This window comes from Geotrypetes seraphini, chromosome 3 (assembly GCF_902459505.1).
Source record: "Geotrypetes seraphini chromosome 3, aGeoSer1.1, whole genome shotgun sequence".
Lineage (NCBI taxonomy): Eukaryota > Metazoa > Chordata > Amphibia > Gymnophiona > Dermophiidae > Geotrypetes > Geotrypetes seraphini.
Window position 1 is genome coordinate 322,997,007 of NC_047086.1, and position 24,598 is coordinate 323,021,604.

General features: G+C 44.8%; 1 protein-coding gene across 1 annotated transcript in view; it reads right to left on the reverse strand.

Moving 5' to 3' along the window:
- The window catches only part of SNX5 (sorting nexin 5), an 89,208-nt gene that overhangs the window by 25,511 nt on the left and 39,099 nt on the right, over nucleotides 1–24,598 (reverse strand). Inside the window, exons 6-10 of the mRNA XM_033936047.1 lie at nucleotides 21,252–21,347; nucleotides 21,032–21,137; nucleotides 7,534–7,609; nucleotides 2,658–2,697; nucleotides 2,454–2,540 (exon numbers count right to left, since the gene is read on the reverse strand). Coding sequence (XP_033791938.1) covers nucleotides 2,454–2,540; nucleotides 2,658–2,697; nucleotides 7,534–7,609; nucleotides 21,032–21,137; nucleotides 21,252–21,347 — 405 coding nt within the window. The remainder of the gene's footprint in view (nucleotides 1–2,453; nucleotides 2,541–2,657; nucleotides 2,698–7,533; nucleotides 7,610–21,031; nucleotides 21,138–21,251; nucleotides 21,348–24,598) is intronic.

A 24,598-nucleotide genomic window follows, 5' to 3' on the forward strand; every position in this document is an offset into this window, starting at 1 on the left:
TAATGCCTTCTACAACCCAACTCATGAGTTGGGGGGTACACAACCCATCTGTAAAAGATTGTATGCCGATTGCACAGGAAGAGTAGGTTTACATATATTATATGCAGGCACTTTCTCTGTCCTCAGTGAGCTCACAATCTAAGTTTTGTGCTGGGGGGAGGGATTTTAAACCCAGTCCTGGTTACTCCTCCATGCCTGGCTTCTCTTACTTACCCATTCTACTGTTTCTGGTGGGTTTTACCCATTTAACTATAGATCCAGTAGGATAAGACCAGTATGTCAATGTGAACCTGGGTCAGGTAATTTAAAATGAAATAAAATCCTCCCTTAAGCATTGTAGATATATTTACTGCTTAATGTTAGTGCAAAGCTTTTATGGCTGGAATGATTCTGGAGACATGACTAGTACCGTATTTTCGCGGATATAACGCGCACCATTGTAAAACGCGCACAGGGGTATAGCGCGCAGAAATCACGATGATATGTACAAAAACTTTTCTATACCGCGCTCAGGCATATAACGCGCATGCTGCCCGACTCTCCTTTCGCCCGCCCTGACTTTCCGTGCGCTGTCCCGACTCTCCGTTCACCCCCCCTGACTTCCGTGCACTGCCCTGACTTTCCGTGCGCTGTTCCGACTCTCCGTTCACCCCCCCTGACTTTCCGTGCACTGTCCTCCCTTGAAGTCCTGTCCCCCCTTGAAGGTCTGTCCACATCCTGAAAGCCTGATGCCCCCCCCGACGTCCGATACATCCCCCCCCCCGGCAGGACCACTCGCACCCTCACCCCGAAGGACCGCCGACTCCCCAACAATATCGGGCCAGGAGGGAGCCCAAACCCTCCTGGCCACGGCGACCCCCTAACCCCACCCCGCACTACATTACGGGCAGGAGGGATCCCAGGCCCTCCTGCCCTCGACGCAAACCCCCTCCCCCCACCGCCCGCCCCCCCCCAAGAACCTCCGCCCGCCCCCCAGCCGACCCGCGACCCCCCTGGCCGACCCCCACGACACCCCCACCCGCCTTCCCCGTACCTTTGTGTAGTTGGGCCAGAAGGGAGCCCAAACCCTCCTGGCCACGGCGACCCCCTAACCCCACCCCGCACTACATTACGGGCAGGAGGGATCCCAGGCCCTCCTGCCCTCGACGCAAACCCCCCTCCCCCCCAGCCGACCCGCGACCCCCCTGGCCGACCCCCACGACCCCCCCACCCCCCTTCCCCGTACCTTTGGAAGTTGGCCGGACAGACGGGAGCCAAACCCGCCTGTCCGGCAGGCAGCCAACGAAGGAATGAGGCCGGATTGGCCCATCCGTCCTAAAGCTCCGCCTACTGGTGGGGCCTAAGGCGCGTGGGCCAATCAGAATAGGCCCTGGAGCCTTAGGTCCCACCTGGGGGCGCGGCCTGAGACACATGGTCGGGTTTGGCCCATGTGCCTCAGGCCACGCCCCCAGGTGGGACCTAAGGCTCCAGGGCCTATTCTGATTGGCCCACGCGCCTTAGGCCCCACCAGTAGGCGGAGCTTTAGGACGGATGGGCCAATCCGGCCTCATTCCTTCGTTGGCTGCCTGCCGGACAGGCGGGTTTGGCTCCCGTCTGTCCGGCCAACTTCCAAAGGTACGGGGAAGGGGGGTGGGGGGGTCGTGGGGGTCGGCCAGGGGGGTCGCGGGTCGGCTGGGGGGGGGGGGGTTTGCGTCGAGGGCAGGGGGGCCTGGGATCCCTCCTGCGCGTAATGTAGTGCGGGGTGGGGTTAGGGGGTCGCCGTGGCCAGGAGGGTTTGGGCTCCCTTCTGGCCCAACTACACAAAGGTACGGGGAAGGCGGGTGGGGGTGTCGTGGGGGTCGGCCAGGGGGGTCGCGGGTCGGCTGGGGGACGGGCGGAGGTTCTTGGGGGGGGGGGCGGTCGTTGGGGGGAGGGGGTTTGCGTCGAGGGCAGGAGGGCCTGGGATCCCTCCTGCCCGTAATGTAGTGCGGGGTGGGGTTAGGGGGTCGCCGTGGCCAGGAGGGTTTGGGCTCCCTCCTGGCCCGATATTGTTGGGGAGTCGGCGGTCCTTCGGGGTGAGGGTGCGAGTGGTCCTGCCGGGGGGGGGATGTATCGGACGTCGGGGAGTCGGCCGGGCAAGAGGGCTTGGGCTCCCTCTTGCTCCGATCGTGGATGCGGGTGCGGGTGGGAGCGCGTGCGAGCGGTCCTGCTGGGGGGGTGAATCGGGCGTCGGGCGGGAACTATGTTTAAAAACTTTTGTATACCGCGCTCAGGCATATAACGCGCGAGGGGTATGCGCGGTACGTAAAATCACGTATAACGCGCGCGTTATATCCGCGAAAATACGGTAGTTACATGGTCTCCAGAGATCATACACTGCCTCACTTTTGAATGTAGGGCTAAAAAGAAATTTCAAACTGAATGCAATCAGGTGTGTTTTAACATAACATTTCATGGCTAAAGCTTGGCCTTACCTTTGCTGCTTCTAGATCTAGCATGTAGTACCTTAGCAGCTCGGAAAGCTTTAAGTCTTCATCTGATGCCACTCGACTTTCTACCTTCTAAAAAAGGGACAGATCATAAAAGACAATTGGGTTAATCATCTCTATCATAAAAACACACAAGCAACAACCACCAAATTGTTTTATTCACTCGCTTGTGGGCATAAATCATCTCACCCGAAGTTTTTCGAACAGCTCAGCAAGTTTCAGTAGGTACCTAGAAACCAGGAAAAGGAGAAAAAATTTATCAAAAATAAATAAAATCTTTACAAAATCACACTTTTGCTGAAATTCTTAAAACATTAAAATCAATGGGGGTGGGAGAGAGTGCACTGTGGAAGGTGTCTGATGAAGGAGAGTGGGGCATTGTGATTGTTACCAGCTGCTCTTCCTGTCTTCACAGCGTTTTACAGCTCCAAAGTGCCGTGATTTGGGCAGGCACTGAGAAGGCCACCTATACCATCAGGAAGGCCCCTGTCATCGGACATAAAACACTGCAGCCTCTGTGGTGCGCGGCCACAGGTTTGGGCCTAAGGGGCACACTAGGACCCTTGGAGCCAATTGGATATGGCTGGAGTGAGGTTAGTGAGATTTGTGTTCCCCCTTTGATTTATTTCTGTAATTTTGACGTTACACTTTTTCCTATGGGGAAATGCAAAGCTAAAATTAAAGTTTCAACCCCAGTCTCCTCTGGCCCAATGGATAAGCATTTGACTTTTTCTGTGACATATACTATCCAGACTAAGAAAGTGGATCAAATATCCAGAGCCTCACTTAGCTCTCCAGAAAGAACTCCTCCTCTCCCTCCTGATGTTCCTGTGGAACTGGGTCCCGAAGTTGGTCCCAGTGCTTCTAGCGAAGCCTCAGATCTTTCAGAGTGTATCTTATACAAAAATGCCTCAAGTTACTTTATTAGCTGAAGGTCTGGAAAGCTCTGAAGAAAACAAACAGGAAGTGTACTTAAATGGACTTGTGGCAAATTAATATTAGGATGGAGAAAATGCTGAAATCAATCATAATTCAATCTCAAGAATTTTCAAGAGGTAGTTGAAAAACTTGAGAATGTTGATTCAAATATAAAAATCCTAGACGCACGCACGACTAAGGTAGACAAACAAGTTTCTAACCTACAGGCTGTTTCCATGTCAGCTATGAAAGATTCTCACTCTATACATGTTAAATTAGAAATAATGGAAAATGCCACAAGGGCATGGAACTTGCGATTAATTAATTTTCCTGAAATGTATTTGATATCCCCTGAGATCCTTTTTCATAAGTATCTCAGGGATATATTAGGGTTGACTAATTCAGAATCAATACCTATTTCATCACTTTACTATATTCATAAGAAACAAAAAAAAAAAAATCACAGTGGAGCAAGGATTAGACCAGTTGACTTCTATTGATGTAAATTTGACAGAATTTTTGGAAGATTCACAGGACACAATACAAACCAGATCTACTCTCTTAGGGCTCCTTTTACTAAGCTGCGATAGCAGTTAGAGAATGACACGGGGAAAAAATCTGTCCCCATCACTGCACCGTCCCCGGCCCACCATCCTCTGCACCGCCCCGTCACCGCCGTTCCCTTCACCGCCCCGTCACCGCCATCCCTTTCACCGCCCCCTCACCGCCACTGCCATCCCATTCACCGCCTCGTCACCGTCCCCGCAGCATCCATATAAGCCTCAGTACTGCGAAAAACCATGAAGACAGAAGAGAATCCTGCCACCACTACTACTACTACTACTGCACTGAGAATCTGTTTCAGTGCCTCTGCCCTGTAGTAAAAACAGAACATAAAATAAATCAATTGACTTGTCCTCCCTTGCAATGACGTGTCCCCCATGTTCACCTATAGCTCGAATCAGGTTAATTGTGCACACTAAAAATGCAGGTTGATCTGGAACGTGAGTGCAGGCAGGCAGTGATACAAAAACAGCAGACACCCGACCGATTGCAGTGTTCCGCCATCTCCCTCCCTCCATCTCACCTTAGATGTAGAGTATGCCGGCTTTCTTTTTCGCCCAGCTCATTTGTTCAATATTCTCCTCTGATGCAACCAGAAACAGGAAGTTGTAAGAGAGGAGAAGATTGATCAACTCAAGCAGCCGCACAAGCGCGGATTTTTGAACGTGTGCGGCTGGGCGAAAAAGAAAGCCGGCATCAGTGTTTTTCAACCTTTTTACACCTGTGAACCGGCAGAAATAAAAGAATTATTTTGTGGACCGGCAAACTACTAGGACTACAATTTAAAAACCCTGTTTCCGCCCCATCTCCGCAAGCTCGGTCACCTCAGTAACTATAGAAAAATAGACAAATATAGTGCAAAATATAGACAGCAGATATAACTTCCCAAAACTGACACATTTTGATCATTAAATTGAAAATAAAATCATTTTTCCTATCTTTGCTGTCTGGTGATTGATTTCATGAGTCTCTGGTTGCGTTTCCTTCTGTCTGTGTATCCTTTCTTTCATTTCTTTCTTTCTGCACTCAGGCCCAAGAATTGTCCCTTTCTATTCCCTCCCTCTTTCCTTCCTATGTCCTTAGTGCCCCCGGAGCCTCCTTCCCATGTCTTTAGTGCCCCCAGTGCCTCCTTCCCATGTCCTTAGTGCCCCTTTCTGTCTTTAGTGCCCCCAGTGCCTCCTCCCCATGTCTTTAGTGCCCCAGTGCCTCCTTCCCGTCTTTAGTGCCCCCAGTGCCTCCTCCCCATGTCTTTAGTGCCCCAGTGCCTCCTTCCCATGTCCTTAGTGCCCCTTCCTGTCTTTAGTGCCCCCAGTGCCTCCTTCCCATGTCCTTAGTGCCCCTTCCTGTCTTTAGTGCCCCCAGTGCCTCCTTCCCATGTCCTTAGTGCCCCTTCCTGTCTTTAGTGCCCCCTCCCCATGTCTTTAGTGCCCCTTCCTGTCTTTAGTGCCCCCAGTGCCTCCTTCCCATGTCCTTAGTGCCCCTTCCTGTCTTTAGTGCCCCCAGTGCCTCCTTCCCATGTCTTTAGTGCCCCTAGTGCCTCCTTCCTATGTCCCTCTCACTGCCTTCTACACTTTGTCCCACCCCCACCCCCGAATCCTGCCTGCCTACCTTTCTCCCTCCCTAGCCAAAGCCAGCCTGCTGCCTCCCTGCCGCTCAAAAAAAAAAAAAAAAAGCCTCCACATATACAATGTGATTAGAATCACAGGACAAAAAATGTCTGATGTCATATTGTTTTCCATCTTGTGGGTTAATAAAAGATTTTTGAGTTACTGTTTGATGGCTAATACTACAGTGTCCACATTTATGAAAACCCAAAGGTAACACCTTGATAGACTTTTCAGTTTTTGTTGTAATTGTTGGAGATAAGATATCTTTAAAGTTGCTCGCACGTGAAAACGCAATTTTTAAATCTAGATCTTGAAAAATAGAATGAGTTTGCATAATTTTCCAATTATTTTGAAGAATTTTAGCTGTCATGTTACCTTGTGTGCAATACCGAAGCACACAAGTACATCTTTCTGATGTTTTTGATTCATTTAATTTCATCTGTACAGAGAGGGACCAGGCGTGAAGTCTCATTATGCATGAAGTGATGTTCTCTTGGAGGTTTGTAAGGTTCAGATAATTAAGTCTTCAAGGAACAAAAGAATATCCATATTGGGTCAGACCAATGGCTCATCTAACCCAGTATCCGTTTCACAAGCACCTGACAGAAACCTAAGTAGCAGCAACATTCCATGGTACCGATCCAGGGCAAGAAGTGGCTTCCTCCATGTTTGTCTCAATAGCAGACTATGGACTTTTCCTCCAGGAACTTGTCCAAACGTTTTTTTAGAACCAGTTATGTTAACTACTCTTTCCACATCATCTGACAATATGTTCCAGAGCTTGACTATTTTCCGAGTGGAACACTATTTCCCCGTAACTTTGAGTGCCCCTAGTCTTTATAATTTTTGATGGCGTAAAAAAAAAAAAAAAAAAAAAATGAATCCCACTTGTACCCATTCTACATCACTCAGGATTTTGTAGATTCAATCATATCTCCTCTCAGCTATCTCTTTTCCTAACCTCTTTAGCCTTTCCTTGAAGACTTAATTTATCAATGTCTAATTGTGCAGTTTTTTTTTGGACTTGTCTTCACTTTCATAGTTTTTGAGCTAGGACACAGACTTATGTTTACTTCACCTGAAACTAAAAAGGGAGCTGAATTTGTAATCAACAGGAGCAGGACAAGCTTCCAAAACCATGTTCTTTCACTCGTCTGCCTCTCTACATTCCATCTCTCTCTTCCACAAGCTCTGTTCAGTCTTCAGCCTGCCCAGGAAGAGCTACATCCTTCCTTTCAGGTTCCTGTAGGGTAGAAGCCTCTTGGTCTCTCCTTAGCTTGCTCAGTTGTTTGGCCTCCAACAACCTCTTTTCAATGCATCAACAACCTTCAGCTCTTGTCCCTCATATTGGGGTCCTTTTACTAAGACGCGCTAAACCAGGGGTGTCCAACCTTTTGGCTTCACTGGGCCGCATTGGCCGAAAAAAATGTTTCTGGGGCCGCACAAACGCTGCATTAAGACACAGGAGGGAGCCGGCAAGACAGTAAACACCTAGGGGCAGCAAAGGAAAACACTGCATTGCACTCGACCGGGGCCACACAAAATACTTCACTGGGCCACATGCGGCCCTCGGGCCGCAGGTTGGACACCCCTGCACTAAACGCTAACGCGTCCATAGGATATAATGGATACGTTAGCATTTAGCGCGAGCTAAAACGGCTAGCGTGCCTTAGTAAAAGGACCCCGTTGTCTTCTGGATCCTATATTTTGCTGCAGCCCAAGAAAATTAAGCCATTATGGTGTAAGAACTTGTATATTTTATGCAGGGCTATGACCAAGGACTCCCCCCAGAAAATATTAAGTACTAAATATAAATTTATTTCATAATGTTAGCGCTATGTACTAATGCAAATGGTTGAATCAGGTTAACTTTGATTCTGCTAGGTCGTTTCTATAATTGATGTTTAATAAATGAAACATTTTCAGAATATTTTTCCAGTGAAGCACAATACTGACAATCAAGTGCGATTACTTACTTCCTGATAGGCGTTGTCTCTTCAGATGCAAGGCTGGTAAAGTCAGCAGACATGTGGATGTGGTCATCTGCAACATCTGTCCACAAACAAGGATCACATGATCAGTGCCAGCTGTGCTGGAACATGTATGAACAGATATGACAGCCAGAAAGATTTTTTAAAAATCTTAAACTCCCTTCACTGGCTTCCAAGTTCCTTAAATTTTCCTAATAAGTAATTGAGATAAACTTGTCCCTCTTTGCCTATATAATCAAGGACCCAACCCCCAACTTATTGCTCCCTGCACTTCTGCACTCCACCTCTAGTCATTCTAGGCTCCTCATCTCTTGTAACCTTACTGATTACTTGAGATAGAAAAAATGCTATTGCCTCTCTAATGAAGAATCACTTGCCTCTGGTAATATACTGGGCCCCTTCCCTAATTGCATCTAGATGATTTAGGTTGGGGGTTTTTTTTTCCGTCACTGAAACAATCTTATTGAGTCAGCCTACCAGCAGCTTGCATCCACAGAGATCCAAAAAGCAAAATACTTGAGCAATAACCTCTGTAAGCTTGGTGAGTGATTAGAACATTACATAATATAATGGCAAAATGCGGGCGAGCGAGAGAGAGAGAACACATTCTAAATTAGGTCTATGTTCATTCACCTAGGGAGCATGGTGAAGCATAGGAATAATCCACATAGAACAGTAATTGTAACCCTAATACCAGGGGGTACAAGGCCTCCAAGAAGGCTAAAGACTTGCACTGAAAGACCAGATTTAAAGAATCAATCACTGGCAAGCAGGACAGATGCTTTGGGCAAAAGCAAAGTGGATAATTACAAAACTTGATAATATGAGAGAAGGGGATGCCCAGGATTAACTACTAATCTTATAAAAGTTAATAGCAGAAACAAGCAGGCAGAGGGGAATTGGTGTTGTACGTATGGGAAATTGTAAGCTCAGAGAGAAAGAGTAGCAGCTGAGCAGATTGGACAGATCCAAGTGGTTTTTACCTTCCATCAAAGCATCATTACTGCATGCATTATTATTCCAGCTCAGATAAATTGTTAATAACAAAACTGTAAAAGAAGGACTGTTACACATCACTGAAGCATTCATTGTTGTAGCTTCTTTAGAAAGAGAAGGAATAAATCCCAAAATGAAAGGCTGCTGTATAGGACTGAATAACTGAAAAAGATACATGCTGCAAGTTACCCTTTTCTGAAATGAAACCAACAAACAGGAATCTACTTGCTTACAAAAAGGTTAGTTGCCCATAACTCACAAACTTCAATAAATATATTTTATTGTACTGAATGACATGAGAATGCTCGTTTCAAAGGTATTAAAACAAAATCTTGAACTAGAAAGCTGGGTCAATGATAGCAAATGAAACCGATGAGAGCAAAATGTCCCATTCATTCTACCCAGTTAAGATTCATCCTCTTTAGGGAGAATTTATGTTCATATCTAACCAGAAAGCCCTCAACTCTTTCTCTCCTCATATGCCCCATGTCAAAAATCTGGTAAAAAGTGATAGCCTCTACCAGTGTTCTCCCCAGCGCTTTTTAGCCGGGCGCTCCACCCAGCTAATTTAGATGCCCACCCGGCTGTCATCTGCTGCCGCTGCTGCTTAACGCGCAGCCTGAAGAGCCACCAAAAGACTCCCACCTGACTTTAAACAAAACAAAACCCAGCAAGCGACTTGAACCCAGCTTCCATTCTCTTCCCTCCGAAACCGGAAGTTACGTCCCCGGGGAGGGGGGAGGTAGGGAAGAGAAGCCGGCACGGACAGTGGTACCATTAGAGCCCCTTGCTGGATTTGCCAGCAGCAGCAGCGTCATCATCCTGAACGCCCCAACCCCAACCGACCCTATCTCTCCCTCCTTCCCATCACGAGACTCTAAACAGCACCGCATCACTCTAAGCAGGCTGCTTCGCGGCTTTCTCCTGCCAGTAATTCCTTCTGGCGCGTCACTGATGATGTCATCAGTGACGTGCCAGAGGGAATCATGGCAGGAGAAAGCCGCGAAGCAGCCTGCTTAGAGTGAAGCAGTGCTGTTTAGAGTCTCGTGATGGGAGGGAGGGAGAGATAGGTGGGTCAGGGAGGGGAGAGTAGCAGTCTGCCCCTGGTGCTCGGCCTAGCGTCATGAACTTTCTCGGCTAGCAACAGCATTTACAATTCACTGCTGTTGCCAGCTTCAGGCCTTCCTCTCTGCCGGGTCCTGCCTACTTCCTGTTTCCATGAAGGCAGGACCCGACAGAGATGAAGGCCTGAAGCTGGCAACAGCAGCGAATTGTGAATGCTGCTGCCCGAAGAAGTTCATGACGCCAGGCCTTGGGTGACAGAAGGAGGAAAGGGAGCAGAGGGGGAGAGACTTGTTGCACCCAACTGGAGGGAGAAATAAGATGAGGAAGGGAATGAAACGAGATGCCAGGGCTTGGAGGGAGGAAGAGATGCCAGGGCATGGAGAAAAGGAGGAAAGTATGCCAAACCAAGAGAAAAGGAAGGGGGCAAGAAGGAGGAGATGTCTGAGCATGGAGGAGGAGGGAGAGATGGAAGAGAAGGAAAGGAGAGAGATGCCAGAGAATCAGGGAAGGGAAGATACCAGACTGTGGGGTGCAAAGGAAGGAAAGGAGAAGAGAGTGATACCAGAGCATAGGGGACGGGGTGGTGACAGAGAGAGAAAAATGGAGTAGTGGTAGAGCTGAAATCAATCATGTACAAAGGAGAAGAGAAGGGGCACAGGATAGACAGTTTATTGAAGGAGAATAAAAAGAGAGAAGATGCCATATTGAACGGGTAGAGGGCGGACAGTGGATGGAAGGGGCTGATGCTGCATGGAAGACAGAGCGGACAGATGCTGGCTAGAAAGAAGAGTGAAGACAAAATGATTAAAGCAGACACAACAAAAGGTAGAAATTTTTTTTTGTTGCTTTAGAATAAAATAGTATTGTAGTTGTATTGAAAAAACTTTTATAAGCAGAAAATAAGGTAATCTTTTTATTGGACTCATTTTAATACATTTTTTACTAACTTTTAGAAACCAAAACCCCGTTTCTCAGGTCAGGACAGAATAATAATGTAACAGCAGTATACTAAATTGACCTGAAGGAGGCTAGGGCCTCTGAAAGTTAATTGAAAAATGGATTAGACCAATAAAATGGTATATTATTTTCAATTTTTGTTTTATTTCTATTTGTTAATTTGTAAAGTGGTGATTGTCAGTATTTTCACATTTACATCTGCTATATTTATATTTTGCAGAGTATTAGGAGGCTATGTGCCATTGTTTCTGTGGTGTTTCACTGTATGAAGTTTGGCTTCTTGGCGGTTCAGTTTAACTTTATCAACATATTTCTATTTTTAGTATGTGATTACTTATTCCATACTGGGTGAGGGTGTATCTGTGTTCTGTGTGTGTGAAAGACATGGTTTTCTGTTAGTGTTGATTAGCCTTGTTTGGCGAAATGCATCGGGCATGGCTCTTGGAAGCACCTTTAATAAACCTGATTTGAATATTTATTTTCTGCTGATCTTTTATTTCATGTTGGATTCTTTGGTGGACTGCTTGCCTTGTTGTTTCATTACAAGTTAACATATATGGAGTGGAATGTACTAGAGGAGTTACAGATTTGGTTGTTTATACATACATAGGGGTTACACTTGGTTGACAGAGTGAGGCAGTTGAGAGGCGTTGTAAACTTGGTTATTAATATAGACTTATAGCTTTACAATATATTTGAACACTTATATACATATGGAAAGAGCTCAGAGTTAAGTCCTAGATAAGTAGGTGGGAAGGGAAGGAAGGGGGATTTGTTCAGAGATGTTTGGGGGTTGCATAGAAGAAAAACTGTGCATTGGTATGCTAATCTTTGTTTGTTTTGAATTAAAAAAAGAAATAGAAGTGAATAAGAAAACAGATAAATGGGGCGGGGTGTGGGCGGGGCAGGGGGGCCCCAGTATACTTGTGTGCTTAGGGACACTCAAAGAATTAAACCTGCCTTGGGGGGAAGGAGACAGATGCCAGACCAGGTGGAAGGAGGGAAAGAAAGGAAGGAGAAGAGATGCCAGATAATGGAGTGGGAGGGAGAGATGGAATGAGAGGAGAGAGATGCCAGGGCATGGGGGAGGGAAGGGAAACTAAGGAGACATAAAAAGCCAGACCAGAGGGAAAGGAGGTGCCAGAGCAAGGAGGGAGAAGGAGAGATATGCTAGGGCATGGGGGGAGGGAAGGGAAGGAAAGGAGAAGAGAGAGATGCCAGAGCATAGGGGAGGGGCAGAGACAAAAAAAAATGGAGAGAGGGTGTAGCTGAAATGAATCATGTACAAAGGAGAGAAAGGGCACAGGATATACAGTTTATTGAAGGGACATAGAAAGAGGGAAGATGCCATATGGAAGAGAGAGAGGGCGGACACTGGATGGAAAGGGCAGAGAGGGTGGACAGTAGATGGAAGGGATAGAGAGAGGGAAGAGTATGGGTGGAAGGGGCAAAGAGAAAGGACAGATGTTGCATGGAAGGGAGAGAAGACAAATGCTGAATAGAAAGAAGAGAGCGAAAAGAAGATGATTAAAGCAGAAATGACAGAAGGTAGAAAAAAAATTTTTTGTTGCTTTACTAGAATCAAGTAGTATTGTAACTGTATTGATTCAAGTTTATCAATAGGAAATGGAAATAAGGCAATTTTGGGGGGGACTAAACACCTTTCCTCAGGTAAGGCAGGATACCATAACAGCAGTATACTGTACTGGCTTGAAGAAAGCTTTAGCCTCTGAAAGCTAATTAATACTAATTGAAAAATGGATTAGTCCAATAAAATAGTATTTTCTTATTTCTCATTATTTGTTTTATTTCTGTTTGTTAATTTGTAAAGTGGTGATTGTTATGTAGCAATTTTTTCAAATTTACATCTACTGTCTTTATATTTTGCACAGTATTAGAGGATGTGTCACTGTTTCTGTGGAGTTAACTTTTGTCTACATATTTCTATTTTTAGTTTGCGATTATTCCATATTGGGCAAGAGTGTATCTGTGTTCTGTGTGTAAGAAAAGGACATGGTTTTCTGTTAGCATCGACTGTACAGGATCTGGCTTGTTTAATTTTACAATGTGTGTGTTGTGTTCTAGTGGTCACTGCAGTGTTTAAGATACTGCCTTTTCCTAGGTGCACACTTGTTGTGTGACTCATGGATTATTACTAAAAATAATTTTTATATAGAGGAAGGGGTTGTTAAAAAATGATCAGCACTGGCTGTCATATATACTAGGTACGCCACTAGATTTAATGACCCTATTTTAACTTTACTGTTGACGTAAGTGGTGTTGTAGTCCCCCCCCCCCCGGCAGTATAAAGAATTAAAGTTGTATTAACATCAAGCAGCTTTCAAATGTCATTATAAGCAAATAAAAATATAATATTTTTAATACATTGCTAATTATTACCTGCATCTTTACCTAAACTGTTTTGCCCTAGATCTCACTTTGATCTTTATCTGCTACTTTTTTATTTTGCTGTAGTGCAATCACACAGGTCTCCTTCAAGGCTCAGTAACACCTCTCCATAAATTATGTGGAAGAGGTCTGGAAGTGGGGATCACATCTATTTCATGTCCTCAGTGAGACCTCAGGAAGGAACCTAGTGATCAAAACATTATTAGAGGTGCTGTAGAGCCATTTCTTGTATGACTGGATGAGCTATATTTATCTTTTTATTTTGTTAGTTGTTTAAATTCAAGCAGAAATAAATGGCTAGATTTAACCTAATGACTTTATTAACACATTTCCCTTTTTTAAACCTCTATACCATTTGAAAGCGGGCAAATATCTAATTATTCCCTTCTAGAATTGGATATTTCTTAAATTTAGTAAAAATATTCTGGCACAAGTGTCAAACCTTAAAAAAGGAAGTCATATTGAGCACTGAAAAATAATAATAATTAACTAATAAAAATAGTACACCTTTAGGGCTCCTTTTACTAAACTGCGATAGCGGTTTTAGCATGCACTTAGCGTGCGCAGAATTACTGCGCAGGCTAGACGCTAACACCAGAATTGAGCTAGCGTTAGTTTTCCTGCGTAGCATGGCGGTTTGTGCGCTAAAAATGCTAGCACACCTTAGTAAAAGAGGGGGTTAATTTTCCCCACCACCAAATTTCCCCATCCCGCCCTACCCAGCTACTTTTTCATGCCACCCGGCTGGAAAACATTTCTGGGGAGAATACTGGCCTCTACCATTTCCATACCTTGCCTTTTTCAAATTTTCTTCTTACAAGATCAGCACTTAATTCATTACCCAGGTCTTCTATGTAATGATTTTGCAAAAAAAATAAAAAATCCATCCTCCTCATGCTCAATGAAGTTTAGATTTTAAAACATTTAATCTCTGAATCTTGATGCTCTTGCATCACTGCTCTCTAGGCTCCTAACCAGCTCCCCATATGAGTTCTCAACACCTTCAGAGGCACAGTGCAGACCATGGCCATTTTGAGGTAAACCGCCACTCTATGCAATTTACCCCAGTGCTTCACCGACATCCTCTTGCCACTAGGGATTCTCTGCATTTATCCCACATTTTGTTGAATTTTGTTTCTTCCTGGAGATGGATTCAAGGCATCCACCATCTTCACCTTAAAAAAATATTTCCTGATATTTTCCAGTCTACCCTTTTTCTGCATTATTAAGACCTTTTAGGTATTTCAGATGTTCCTTCTCCCATCCAGATTATATTTCTTCTGCCTCATCTCATATAGCTTTTGGTGCAGACACAGAAACTTGACAACATATAAAAGCTATATAACTATCCAGTCTGCCTATCCATACCATCTCTCTCTCTCCTTCCCCTAAAAGATCCCACGTTTGTCCAATGCATTCTTGAATTCAAGTACAGTGTCTCCACTACCTCCACCATAGGCCATTCCAAGTATCCACCACTCTTTCTATAATGAAAGATTAGGTTTCTTACCTCTGCTAATCTTCTTTCTTGTAAATGGCGATTTTACAGGTGGGGAAGGGGGCTAGGACATGCAGGGAAACCACCCAAAACCCCCTTTTTAAGACCCCCTCCAGAATCGCAAATCCAGCGTGCACATAGATACTCACAGTGGCATGTGCTAAATAGAAAAAAATGGCAGACAAGCTTAACACAGTGAATGCAAGGAGATCAGTACCTCAGGAGCTGAAAAAACTGGATTTCAGGTCTTCTGATTGCCTCACCTTCCCTGTCACCCCAGTCAGTGACTACCAGGACCTCTCAGTACAATGAAGTAAGGTACGCAGTCCGTTCCCGATCCCGGGTACACCTCTACGGAACCATGCAGCCTGCGCTCTACCCCTTAGCGGACGAACCCAGGGAGAGTTAGTTCCCGATCCCGGAACCCCAATCTGACTTGCAGGCTTTTAAGGGGGCTTATTGCAATGACAGGAAACCCCCCAGAAGCAAACAATTAGTAATAGAAAAGTCTGCGATCTCCCGCCGAAGGATGTCCTCGCAAGGTGAATCCACAGCACCAGGGAAAGACCCACGCTAAATATTAAATTAATTTACTTAGAATTTAGAAATAAAACACGAGCAGAAGAGAAGAGCCCCTATAGCAAGGTGTAGGAAATGAAACCGAGGCTCCAGAGGAGTGTCACAGGAGATGATCACAGGAGGAGGGGGTCACTTTGGTTTGGAGTTCCCTACTGTTCAGCCTACAGAGGGATTGTACAAGAAAAAGCATTTCTTTAGATTACTCTCGAACTTAAAATTTGTTTTAACTTCATTCAACGTCCTCTCATTCCAAAGATTTCTATCAATTAGACTCGTCTAATCCCGAGTGTTCCAAGATGGCCATGCCTTGAATCACTACTACTACTATTATTTCTATAGTGCTACCAGACACACGCAGCACTGTACAGAGTCACAAAGAGTAAGAAAACAGTCCCTGCTTGAAAGAGCTTACAATCTAAACAGGCAAGACAGACAGACAGGATGCCATGGATACTGTTAAGGGGAACGGTTAATCAGCCGGCTGGGTTGGAGGGCAGAGGAGTAGGGTTTAGAATCAAAGCAATAGAATGTTTCCCTGCTGAGCTGTTTTTGTAGCCTTTTCCCCCTGATATGATGACGCATAAGAGAGTCAGAGAGTTAAGATATCCACTGCCCCTACTCAACCCTGGGACAGATCCACCAATACCTTTGTTGTGCGGCACATTGTGCAGCTTGGTAATCTAGAACAGAGCCTGCAAGAACCAAGCCAGAATGGAGGCAGGCTTGAATGGTCCATGGGGCCAGAAGTATCACTAAACCCAGCTTTGAGGCCCCTTTCTTTAAGGCTGTGAACCTAAAAAGCTCTCCAGTTCCAGGCGTTAGTGATTTGCCCCAACAGATCGGGTCTGCCTGTAACCAAATGATCTATTTTCCAAATGGTTAGTGGCCTAAATTTCCTTCTGCTATGCTCAGGCTGGGCTGCAGCTTGAGGGATGTGTTACAGCACACAAGGTCTGAGCTATGGCAGCATCAGTGGCTTTTTTGCATTCCACTCCCATTGAAGATATTTGCAAAGCTGCTACTGTGTTCTCAATTCACACATTTACATCTCACTATTGCCTAGAATACTATTCCAGACGAGATAGGTGTTTCAGCCAAGCAGTTTGACAGAATTTATTTTCTTCCTAATGGCCAACTCCTCCACCTTCCAAGTTCAGTAAGCTAGGGAGTCCCACATGTAAGAATATGCTGCCTGGTTGTCCAAGGATAAAGCACAGTTACTTACCGTAACAGGTGTTATCAGGCAGATATTCTCACATCCCTCCCACCTCCCCTGGTTGGCTTCTTGACTTGCTTACAGAACTGAGGAACCATGAGCCAAGTTTCCAAGTTTATTAGTTTTTAATATCCCGACCATCAAACAATTGTCTGGCCGGTTAACAATAAAATTAATAAAGAGTTTAAATGTAGTAGAATGTGCATAAAGATGTCTAAAATTAAACGTAAATGACAAAGACTTGACGTACTGGAGTGTGAGGGCAATAGGGGAGGAAAGGGAAAAAGTTACATTGTATAGATGAGATGGAAAAAGTGGGGGGGGGGATTGAACGAAGGGAAGGGAAAGCGTGAAAATGATGGATGCTTGCCTGATGAGAGAAAGAAAAAAATAAAAATAAAAAAATTTAGGTTTGATTAAAAGCGTCCCGAAATAAGAAAGTCTTTAGATTGGTCTTGAATTTGGCTAATTGTTGTTCGTCGCGGAGGTATTGTGGAAGTGAGTTCCATAAAGTAGGGGCGGTTATAGTGAAATTTGTTGGGCAGGAAGGCAACATTGATGGGCAGGAAGGCACTTGTGCGTGCGGGCAGTCTCAAAATTTCTTAAGACATTTAAAGGATAGTACACTTTTAACACTGTCTGTACCAGGCTCCATGGATGATGTCACGCACAAGTGAGAATATCTGCCTGCTGTCCCCAGATAACACCCGTTATAGTAAGTAACCGTGCTTTTTGTTATACCGCATTTAGATTATTGTAATGGCCTTTTAGGTGTTCTTCTGAATAAGTTTTTACAGGCATTACAGGCAAGGGTGATTGGTGGCATTTCACATAGGGAACATGCTACCGTGGTTTGGAGGGTTCCATTTCAAATTTTGGTGCGAGTAAATAAGGCCTTACACCAAGCTTCGCAAAATGTTGTGGCTACTACCCTTGCCTTATCTGAGCTGTCTCTATCTTTACGTTCACAGTCTAAGCAACTGCTGATTGTTCTGTCTATATGGACTATAGTTAAGGCAACTATTCGTATCAGGATTTTTACGGTGGCAGGTCCTCAGTTAAGCAACACCCTTCGAGAAAATGTTCATTAAATCTCTTCATTTTTACTTTGCTGTAAAATGTTTGAAGGCTTACTTCTTTCAGAAGGCTTTTTTAAATCTGTGAAAGGTCTTGGCTTTATTACAATTCGACATTATTGTTATATTATCTATGTGTTTTGAAGAATTTGATCATTTTTTTTTTTTTTTGTAATGACCCTGGTACTTTAGATAGATTGTGAGCCCACTAAGACAGATAAGGGTAATACTTGAATACCTAACTGTAAACTGCTTAGATAATACATAAAATAAATAAATAACCTCCTCCAATACGCACAAACTCCTATTGATTCAATACACTGCAATCAAACTGATTTTTGGCTTAAAGAAATATAACCCCATTTCTGCCTTCTATCACAAGCTTCACTGGCTACCCGTGAATGCTCGGTTTTGTTTATCCTGCACCATCTATCATGCCCTCGACTCCAACTTTCCTGAACAAATGATTCAATTATTCTCAGACTCCTCCTTCACATCTTCCAGAATCAACAAATCTCTTACTCATCTCTCCAGCACTGGATGAAATTTAATGATAGTCTGATACACAGCAAAGCACTAAGTTCACAGAACAGGAGCCTGTCATCTTACTGTTTCCCCAATGAGTCTATGAAAGGTAGAGCCCCCAATTTGAAAACTGCGTTGCAATAGAAACACACTCAGTAAAGGGGGGGGATATTTTATTATTACATATTCTATATGATAATGGAATATATGGTAGGGAGGGGTGGGAAGGGATAAGAGTTTATGTAGTGTAACAATGATAGCTTGTAAGTGATGTATTTATTGTTAATGTGATTGAATATATATAACACTTATTTTAATTTTGAAAATGAATAAAGAATTTAAAAAAAAAAAGAAACACACTCAGCTGAAAATTAGTGTTGTCCTCCCTCTGATTTTGAATCTTTACCTTTTTTCAATTTCACATTTCCATTTAAAAACTGCTGTTTTAGCTTCTTGCTGTTCTCCTGATTTTTCCTCGTAACTTCATCTTCCAACTCTGTTCGCTCTTCAACATCCCAGTCCCACCCTTCCCTTCAACTCTCCTTTTCACATCCCTTCCTAGTCCTGTCTCTTAACTCCCATATTTCAGACCCCTAACAATCTCCCAACCCTTCATCCTTCTCCTCTTCAGCCCCTTCTTCACGACTCTGGATCTATAAAACTTTAGGGCTCCTTTTAAAAAGGTGCGTCAGGGCCTCATCGCGTGCTAAAATGCCGCATATGCTAGCCGCTACCACCTCCTCTTGAGCAGGCGGTAGCTTTTTGGGTAGCGCCCGCTAATCCGGTGCGTGCGCTAAAAACGCTAGTGCACTTTTGTAAAAGGAGCCCTTAATGTACGAGATGACACTTTAACCTCACTCAGCAGGATGATATAACTGCACCTGCTTCAGGTAATCCAGAACTGTGTCAGGACCAGTGTTCCCTCTAAGCGGGCGGGTGTTGTGAGCAAACTTTTTTCACCGTGAGCCAAAAATATCGGGCGCCAGCAAGTTATGAGCCAACTCGCCCGATTCTCCTCTCGCCGCCCTGCCATCTGCCGTACGCCTCTTCCGATCGTGCGCTGTGACGAGAAACGTGTGCGCTGCGATGTAATATTTTGTGCGCCAGCGCAGCTTAGCGGGAACACTGGTTCAAATGGTTTTATTTATTTCCCCAAATTTATTTTTGTTATATGCATTGAAAATATTTGATATTGCGTTTAAATCAAAATCTCAATAAACTTGAAACGAGTGCCCGTGAGATTGTGGGAGGGTTAAATACTCAAAACTTAGAAGTTTTTGCTACGCCAGCTTTCTGGTATCTTTACATACAGTGGCGTACCTAGCATATGTAACATCCGGGGCCCATCATTTTTTGGCACCCCCCCCCCATCTGTAAGAAAAACATGATTTTTAGTAACAAACCACACGTCACACATGAGTACCTAGGAAAAGGCAGCATCTTACATATTGCAGTGAGCAGTACATCAATACACCCATTGTAAAACTAAACAAGCCAGACCAGCACAGATCAATCCTACACCGTCAATCCTAACAGAAAACCATGTCTTTCGAACACACAGAACACAGAAAACACCTTCGCCTAGTAAGGAATATGTAATCACAAACTAACCCCTCCCTCTTTTACAAAACTGTAGTGTGGATTTTAGCTACGGAGGTAACAGCTCTGATGCTCATAAAATTCTGAGCATCAGAGCTGCTACCACCAAGGCTGGTGCTAAAAACGCTTCACAGTTTTGTAAAAGGGGGGATAAAATAAAAATACATAGACAAAGGTTAAATTGAACCAGCAAGAAGCTGGACTCTGCATACAATGCTTCACAGAAACAGTGACACATGTCTCCTAAAGCAATAAATAAATAGAAATTTTTTTCTACCTTTGTCTTCTGTGGTTTCTCCTTTCCTCATCTTCTTGTAACTCTCTTCCTTCCATCCACTGTCTGCCGTCTCTCTTCCCCTATATGGCATCTTCTCTCCTTCTATGCCCCTTCCAGAAACTGTATGCCTCCCCCTTCCATCTCTCCTTTCACCCCATTGGTCTGGCATCTCTCTCCTCGCCTTCCCTCTCCCACACCTCTCCTCATAGTCTGGTATCTCCCCTTCCCTGATTCTCTGGCATCTCTCTCCTTTCCTTTTCTTCCATCTTTCGTTCCCCCTCCATGCTCTCACATCTCCCCCTTCCTTTTCCCTTAGACTGGCATACCTTCCTCCTATGCTCCAAGCCCTGGCATCTCCTTTAATTCCCTCCCTCATCTTCCTTCTCCCTCCAGCTGGGTACCGCAACACTCTTCCCTGCAGCTCTGCACTTCCCCACAATTGCCATGCTTCAGTTCCTCTTCTTCCTTCCTTCCTCCCCCCCCCCCCCGCGGGACCCTGCGGCACCATCAACTCTTACTCCCTCTAATGTCGGCCCTGCAGCTCCAGACTTCCTCGCACCTTCTCCCCTCCCCCTTTGGATCGCTATTATTTTAAATGTTATAGCCGCGGAGCTGTATCCATCAGTGGAGATGTCTAACCTCGGCCTGCCCCGGAACTCTTACTGCAGCAGCCGCCCGTCTAGGCAGGAACAGGAAGTCACTGTTGCAGTAAGAGTTCCGGGGCAGGCCGAGGTTAGACATCTCCACTGATGGATACAGCTCCGCGGCTATAACATTTAAAATAATAGCGATCCAAAGGGGGAGGGGAGAAGGTGCGAGGAAGTCTGGAGCTGCAGGGCCGACATTAGAGGGAGTAAGAGTTGATGGTGCCGCAGGGTCCCGCGGGGGGGGGGGGGAGGAAGGAAGGAAGAAGAGGAACCGAAGCATGGCAATTGTGGGGAAGTGCAATCCCCCCAATGCGTCCCCTTACCTTACCTCCCCTTACCTTTGCGACGCGTGTGTGCGCTGTGAAGAGAAACTTTGCGCTGCGATGTAATATTTTGTGCGCGCGCGCAGGCCAGCGCACCTTAGCGGGAACACTGGTCAGGACTAAGGAGTCATAGGGAGAGAAAAGGCATTTTCTGAAAGATGCCAGTGGGGAGAACAGCAGGTATATAAAAAGTATTTTCAATTTCAAGTTTCACTCCATGCCAGAACACACTGTGAATATCAGATCTTTAGATGAATGCAGGGCTATAAAGCTGAAGACATCTACAGAACTATCAAGAAAAAAAAGTGTCACATACTTTTGTGGGATCGAGTCATTTTGTCTGATTTTGCACATGCATCCTTGATTCTGTTGTAGTAGTTTACAAGGAAGATCTTCTCTTGCTCAAAGAATTCATCTACCTCCTACATGAGAAATAAAATGAACAGAGGGGATCCTATTTCAACGTTTAACCTCTCTTGATACGACTGCCTCTTTTGAGAGAACCGAACAGAGCCAGGACTTGAAAACATCCTTACCTTAGCATTAGAAAGGAGCATTTCATCTGCACTTTTCACCACACTTTTAAAAAAGCCTCCAAACATTTCTTTGGCATTTTTCCTTCTCACACTTAGCTGGAACAAAAAAAAAGAAAAAAGAAAGAAAGAAAAAGACAAAGGCTTCATAATTTCAAGACAGTATTCTACACCTTAACATTTAGGAAATCAGGAACACCCAAAAAAGGGGCTGGGGAATAGGCAAGACGACGACACGATACAAAGGGTGTTTCTGGTTGTCCTACTTCATTACTTCAGTAATGCTTTTGCTTTACTTATACCACATACCAAGAGAAATGGGGGGGAGGGTCAAGACCACTCCCAGCAAGTAAGACATTCTCCCTCATGCAGTAGATGATGGCCCAGTACACTGCCAGAACCCCATCCATGCAATCTGAAGAGACTCCTGCATTGGGGGCATGTGAAGCCTTGGGACTGGATATCACTTTCAGTTTACAACCCGCCACCATGTCCATTGACCTCCCCCAACAGCATCAGAGGGGGTAACCGCAGCAGTGGAAACTGGAGGAGGAGTGTGTGGCGCAGTGGTTGGATCTACAGCCTCAGAACCCTGGGGTTGTGGGTTCAAACCCCGCGCTGCTCCTTGTGACCCTGGGCAAGTCACTTAATCCTCTATAGCTCCAGGTACGTTAGATAGATTGTGAGCCCACCGGGACAGAGAGGGAAAATGCTTGAGTACCTGACTGTAAAAACCGCTTAGATAACCTTGATAGGCGGTATATAAAACCTAATAAACTTGAACTTAAACTTGGTCAGGAGGCCGTGAGCGAGGGGTACAGTAAATATCACAAGATCCCTTCTGCCTACCAATCTACCCTTCATTTTTTTGTCTCTTCATTATTCACACTGTACTACCATCACTGCTTATAAACATCTTTAATCATGACTTTTCCTGTATATTCATACATACATAAACATATTATTACAGGACCCCAGAAGGTTACTTACAACCAAAACACGGACCGTGTCGGGTCCGCACTGCAACTTTTTGCTGTGTTGTTATATGGACTAATTTTATTTCGACTGCATCGCTTCTTGATGTTGTAAAGAATCACTATTAATAAACTTTTTACATCAAGCACACTGTTTCCACAGCTCTATTTTTGTTTTTTTCCACAACAGAAGACCACACACACACAACACAAAGGAAAGAGATCGACTGCGAAGATCTCCAAAAGGATCTGACGACACTGGAAGAGTGGGCCAAAAAGTGGCAAATGAGCTTCAACATAGGGAAATGCAAGGTCATGCATGTAGGGAAAAAGAACCCGATGTTCACTTACAAAATGGGGGGATCACTGCTAGGGGTAAGTAACCTTGAAAGAGACCTGGGAGTGATGGTAGACACAACATTGAAGGCGTCGGCACAGTGCGTCACAGCCTCAAGGAAAGCAAACAAAATGTTGGGTATCATTAAAAAGGGTATCACGACCAGGACGAAGGAAGTCATCCTGCCACTGTATCGTGCAATGGTGCGCCCGCATCTGGAATACTGTGTCCAGTACTGGTCGCCGTACCTCAAGAAGGATATGGCAGTACTTGAGGGAGTCCAGAGAAGAGCAACTAAGCTGATAAAGGGTATGGAAAATCTCTCATATACTGACAGACTAAAAAAGTTGGGGCTGTTCTCCCTGGAGAAGCGGAGACTTGGAGGAGACATGATAGAAACCTTCAAGATCCTGAAGGGTATAGAAAAGGTAGACAGGGACAGATTTTTCAAATTATGGGGAACCACAAGTACAAGGGGGCACTCGGAGAAATTGAAAGGGGACAGGTTTAGAGCAAACGCTAGGAAGTTCTTTTTCACCCAGAGGGTTGTGGATACATGGAACGCGCTTCCGGAGGCTGGGGTAGGCAGGAGCACGTTACAGGGCTTCAAAGAAGGTTTGGATAGGTTCCTAGAGGACAAAGGGATTGAGGGGTACAGATAGGAGTAGAGGTAGGTTATAGGGATAGGAGTAGAGGTAGGTTATAGAAATAGTCAGGGACCACTGCTCAGGCAATAGGCCTGATGGGCCACCACAGGAGCAGACCGCTGGTCTGCCTCAGCGGAGGCAACTTCTTATGTTCTTAATGATCTATTCCACACTAATTCGATTGTTAATATATAGCCTTGTGATTAACACATAGCCTTGTGTATGCTTTAGAAAAGCAAACAAATTGTTAAACCTAAAATCAAAACACTTCACAAAGCTTCCCACCCACCTCCTTAGCAAACTCTCCAATTGAAACCCCCTCCTTAGACTCCTTAGCCTCCTCCAACCATTACCCCCCCCCCCCAGGCTTTTTAAGGCAATTCTTAACAATCATCAGGTCTGTAATCCTGTTTCCCTACCCCCAGCATCTCCCTCTTCTCTAGTATCTATTTTCCCTTGCCTCTTTCCCACAGTTTACAAGAGCAGCTGGAGCGCTTTCCACTGGGCCAACAGCTCTGGCAATGACTGTACCAGTGGCTAAAGTATACTCACTGCTTCTCACATGTGCTGACCCATTGTCCTGAACAGCTGAGTCACTTTAATCCTAGAACTATTTCACAAATGAAAACATTGGATCCCAGGGCTCTGGAGTCAGAGTTGGAGGCAGTGAAAAAGTGTACCGACTTCAGATTCAAAATAAAAACATATTAATATACAGTAATTTATCATTTCATAATTATATATACATATCTTTGTCCAGGATCTAAAGTTATATTTATCAGTACTTTTAGATCTAGAGCAGCAACAACAACAAAAAAATTAAACTAAATTCAGTAGGAGTCAGAAAGTAGAAATATAAAAGGAGTTGGAGTTCGGATCAAAGTTTTGGTGTGCCGACTCCACTGCCTTGTTACATCCTCTGGTTTCAGAGTTGTCATCATAGACGTTTATGGCTAGTTAAGCACTATCTTGTATCCCTCCCCAAACCTCCATTAATTCACACAGTAGGTAGACGGTTTTGCACGTTCTTTGTAGGGGTGGAAGTCTTTAATACCTCTGTGTTGGCATTACATAAGGTCTTGACTCAATTTGCGACAGCTAAGGGAACACAGCCTGTTAAATCCAGTTGTAAGCGGAATTTTCTGAAGACCTTTAATTAATTTCTGGAGCAGTGCTGCACGAATCTTACGCCCGAATACTATACAAAGCGTATTTTACTCAACTACATAAGAAGGGTGGTATTGCCTCCCCTTTGTGTCTCAAGAATGGGCGGAAGCCCAGTACTTTTTCCCCATTCTTTGTGCTGGTGTATTTGATACTTTTGGTCTGTGGTGGTACACTCTATTTGCGTTCGCTTCTGCGCTATCCCCTCAAAGTCTATCTGGTGTGCCT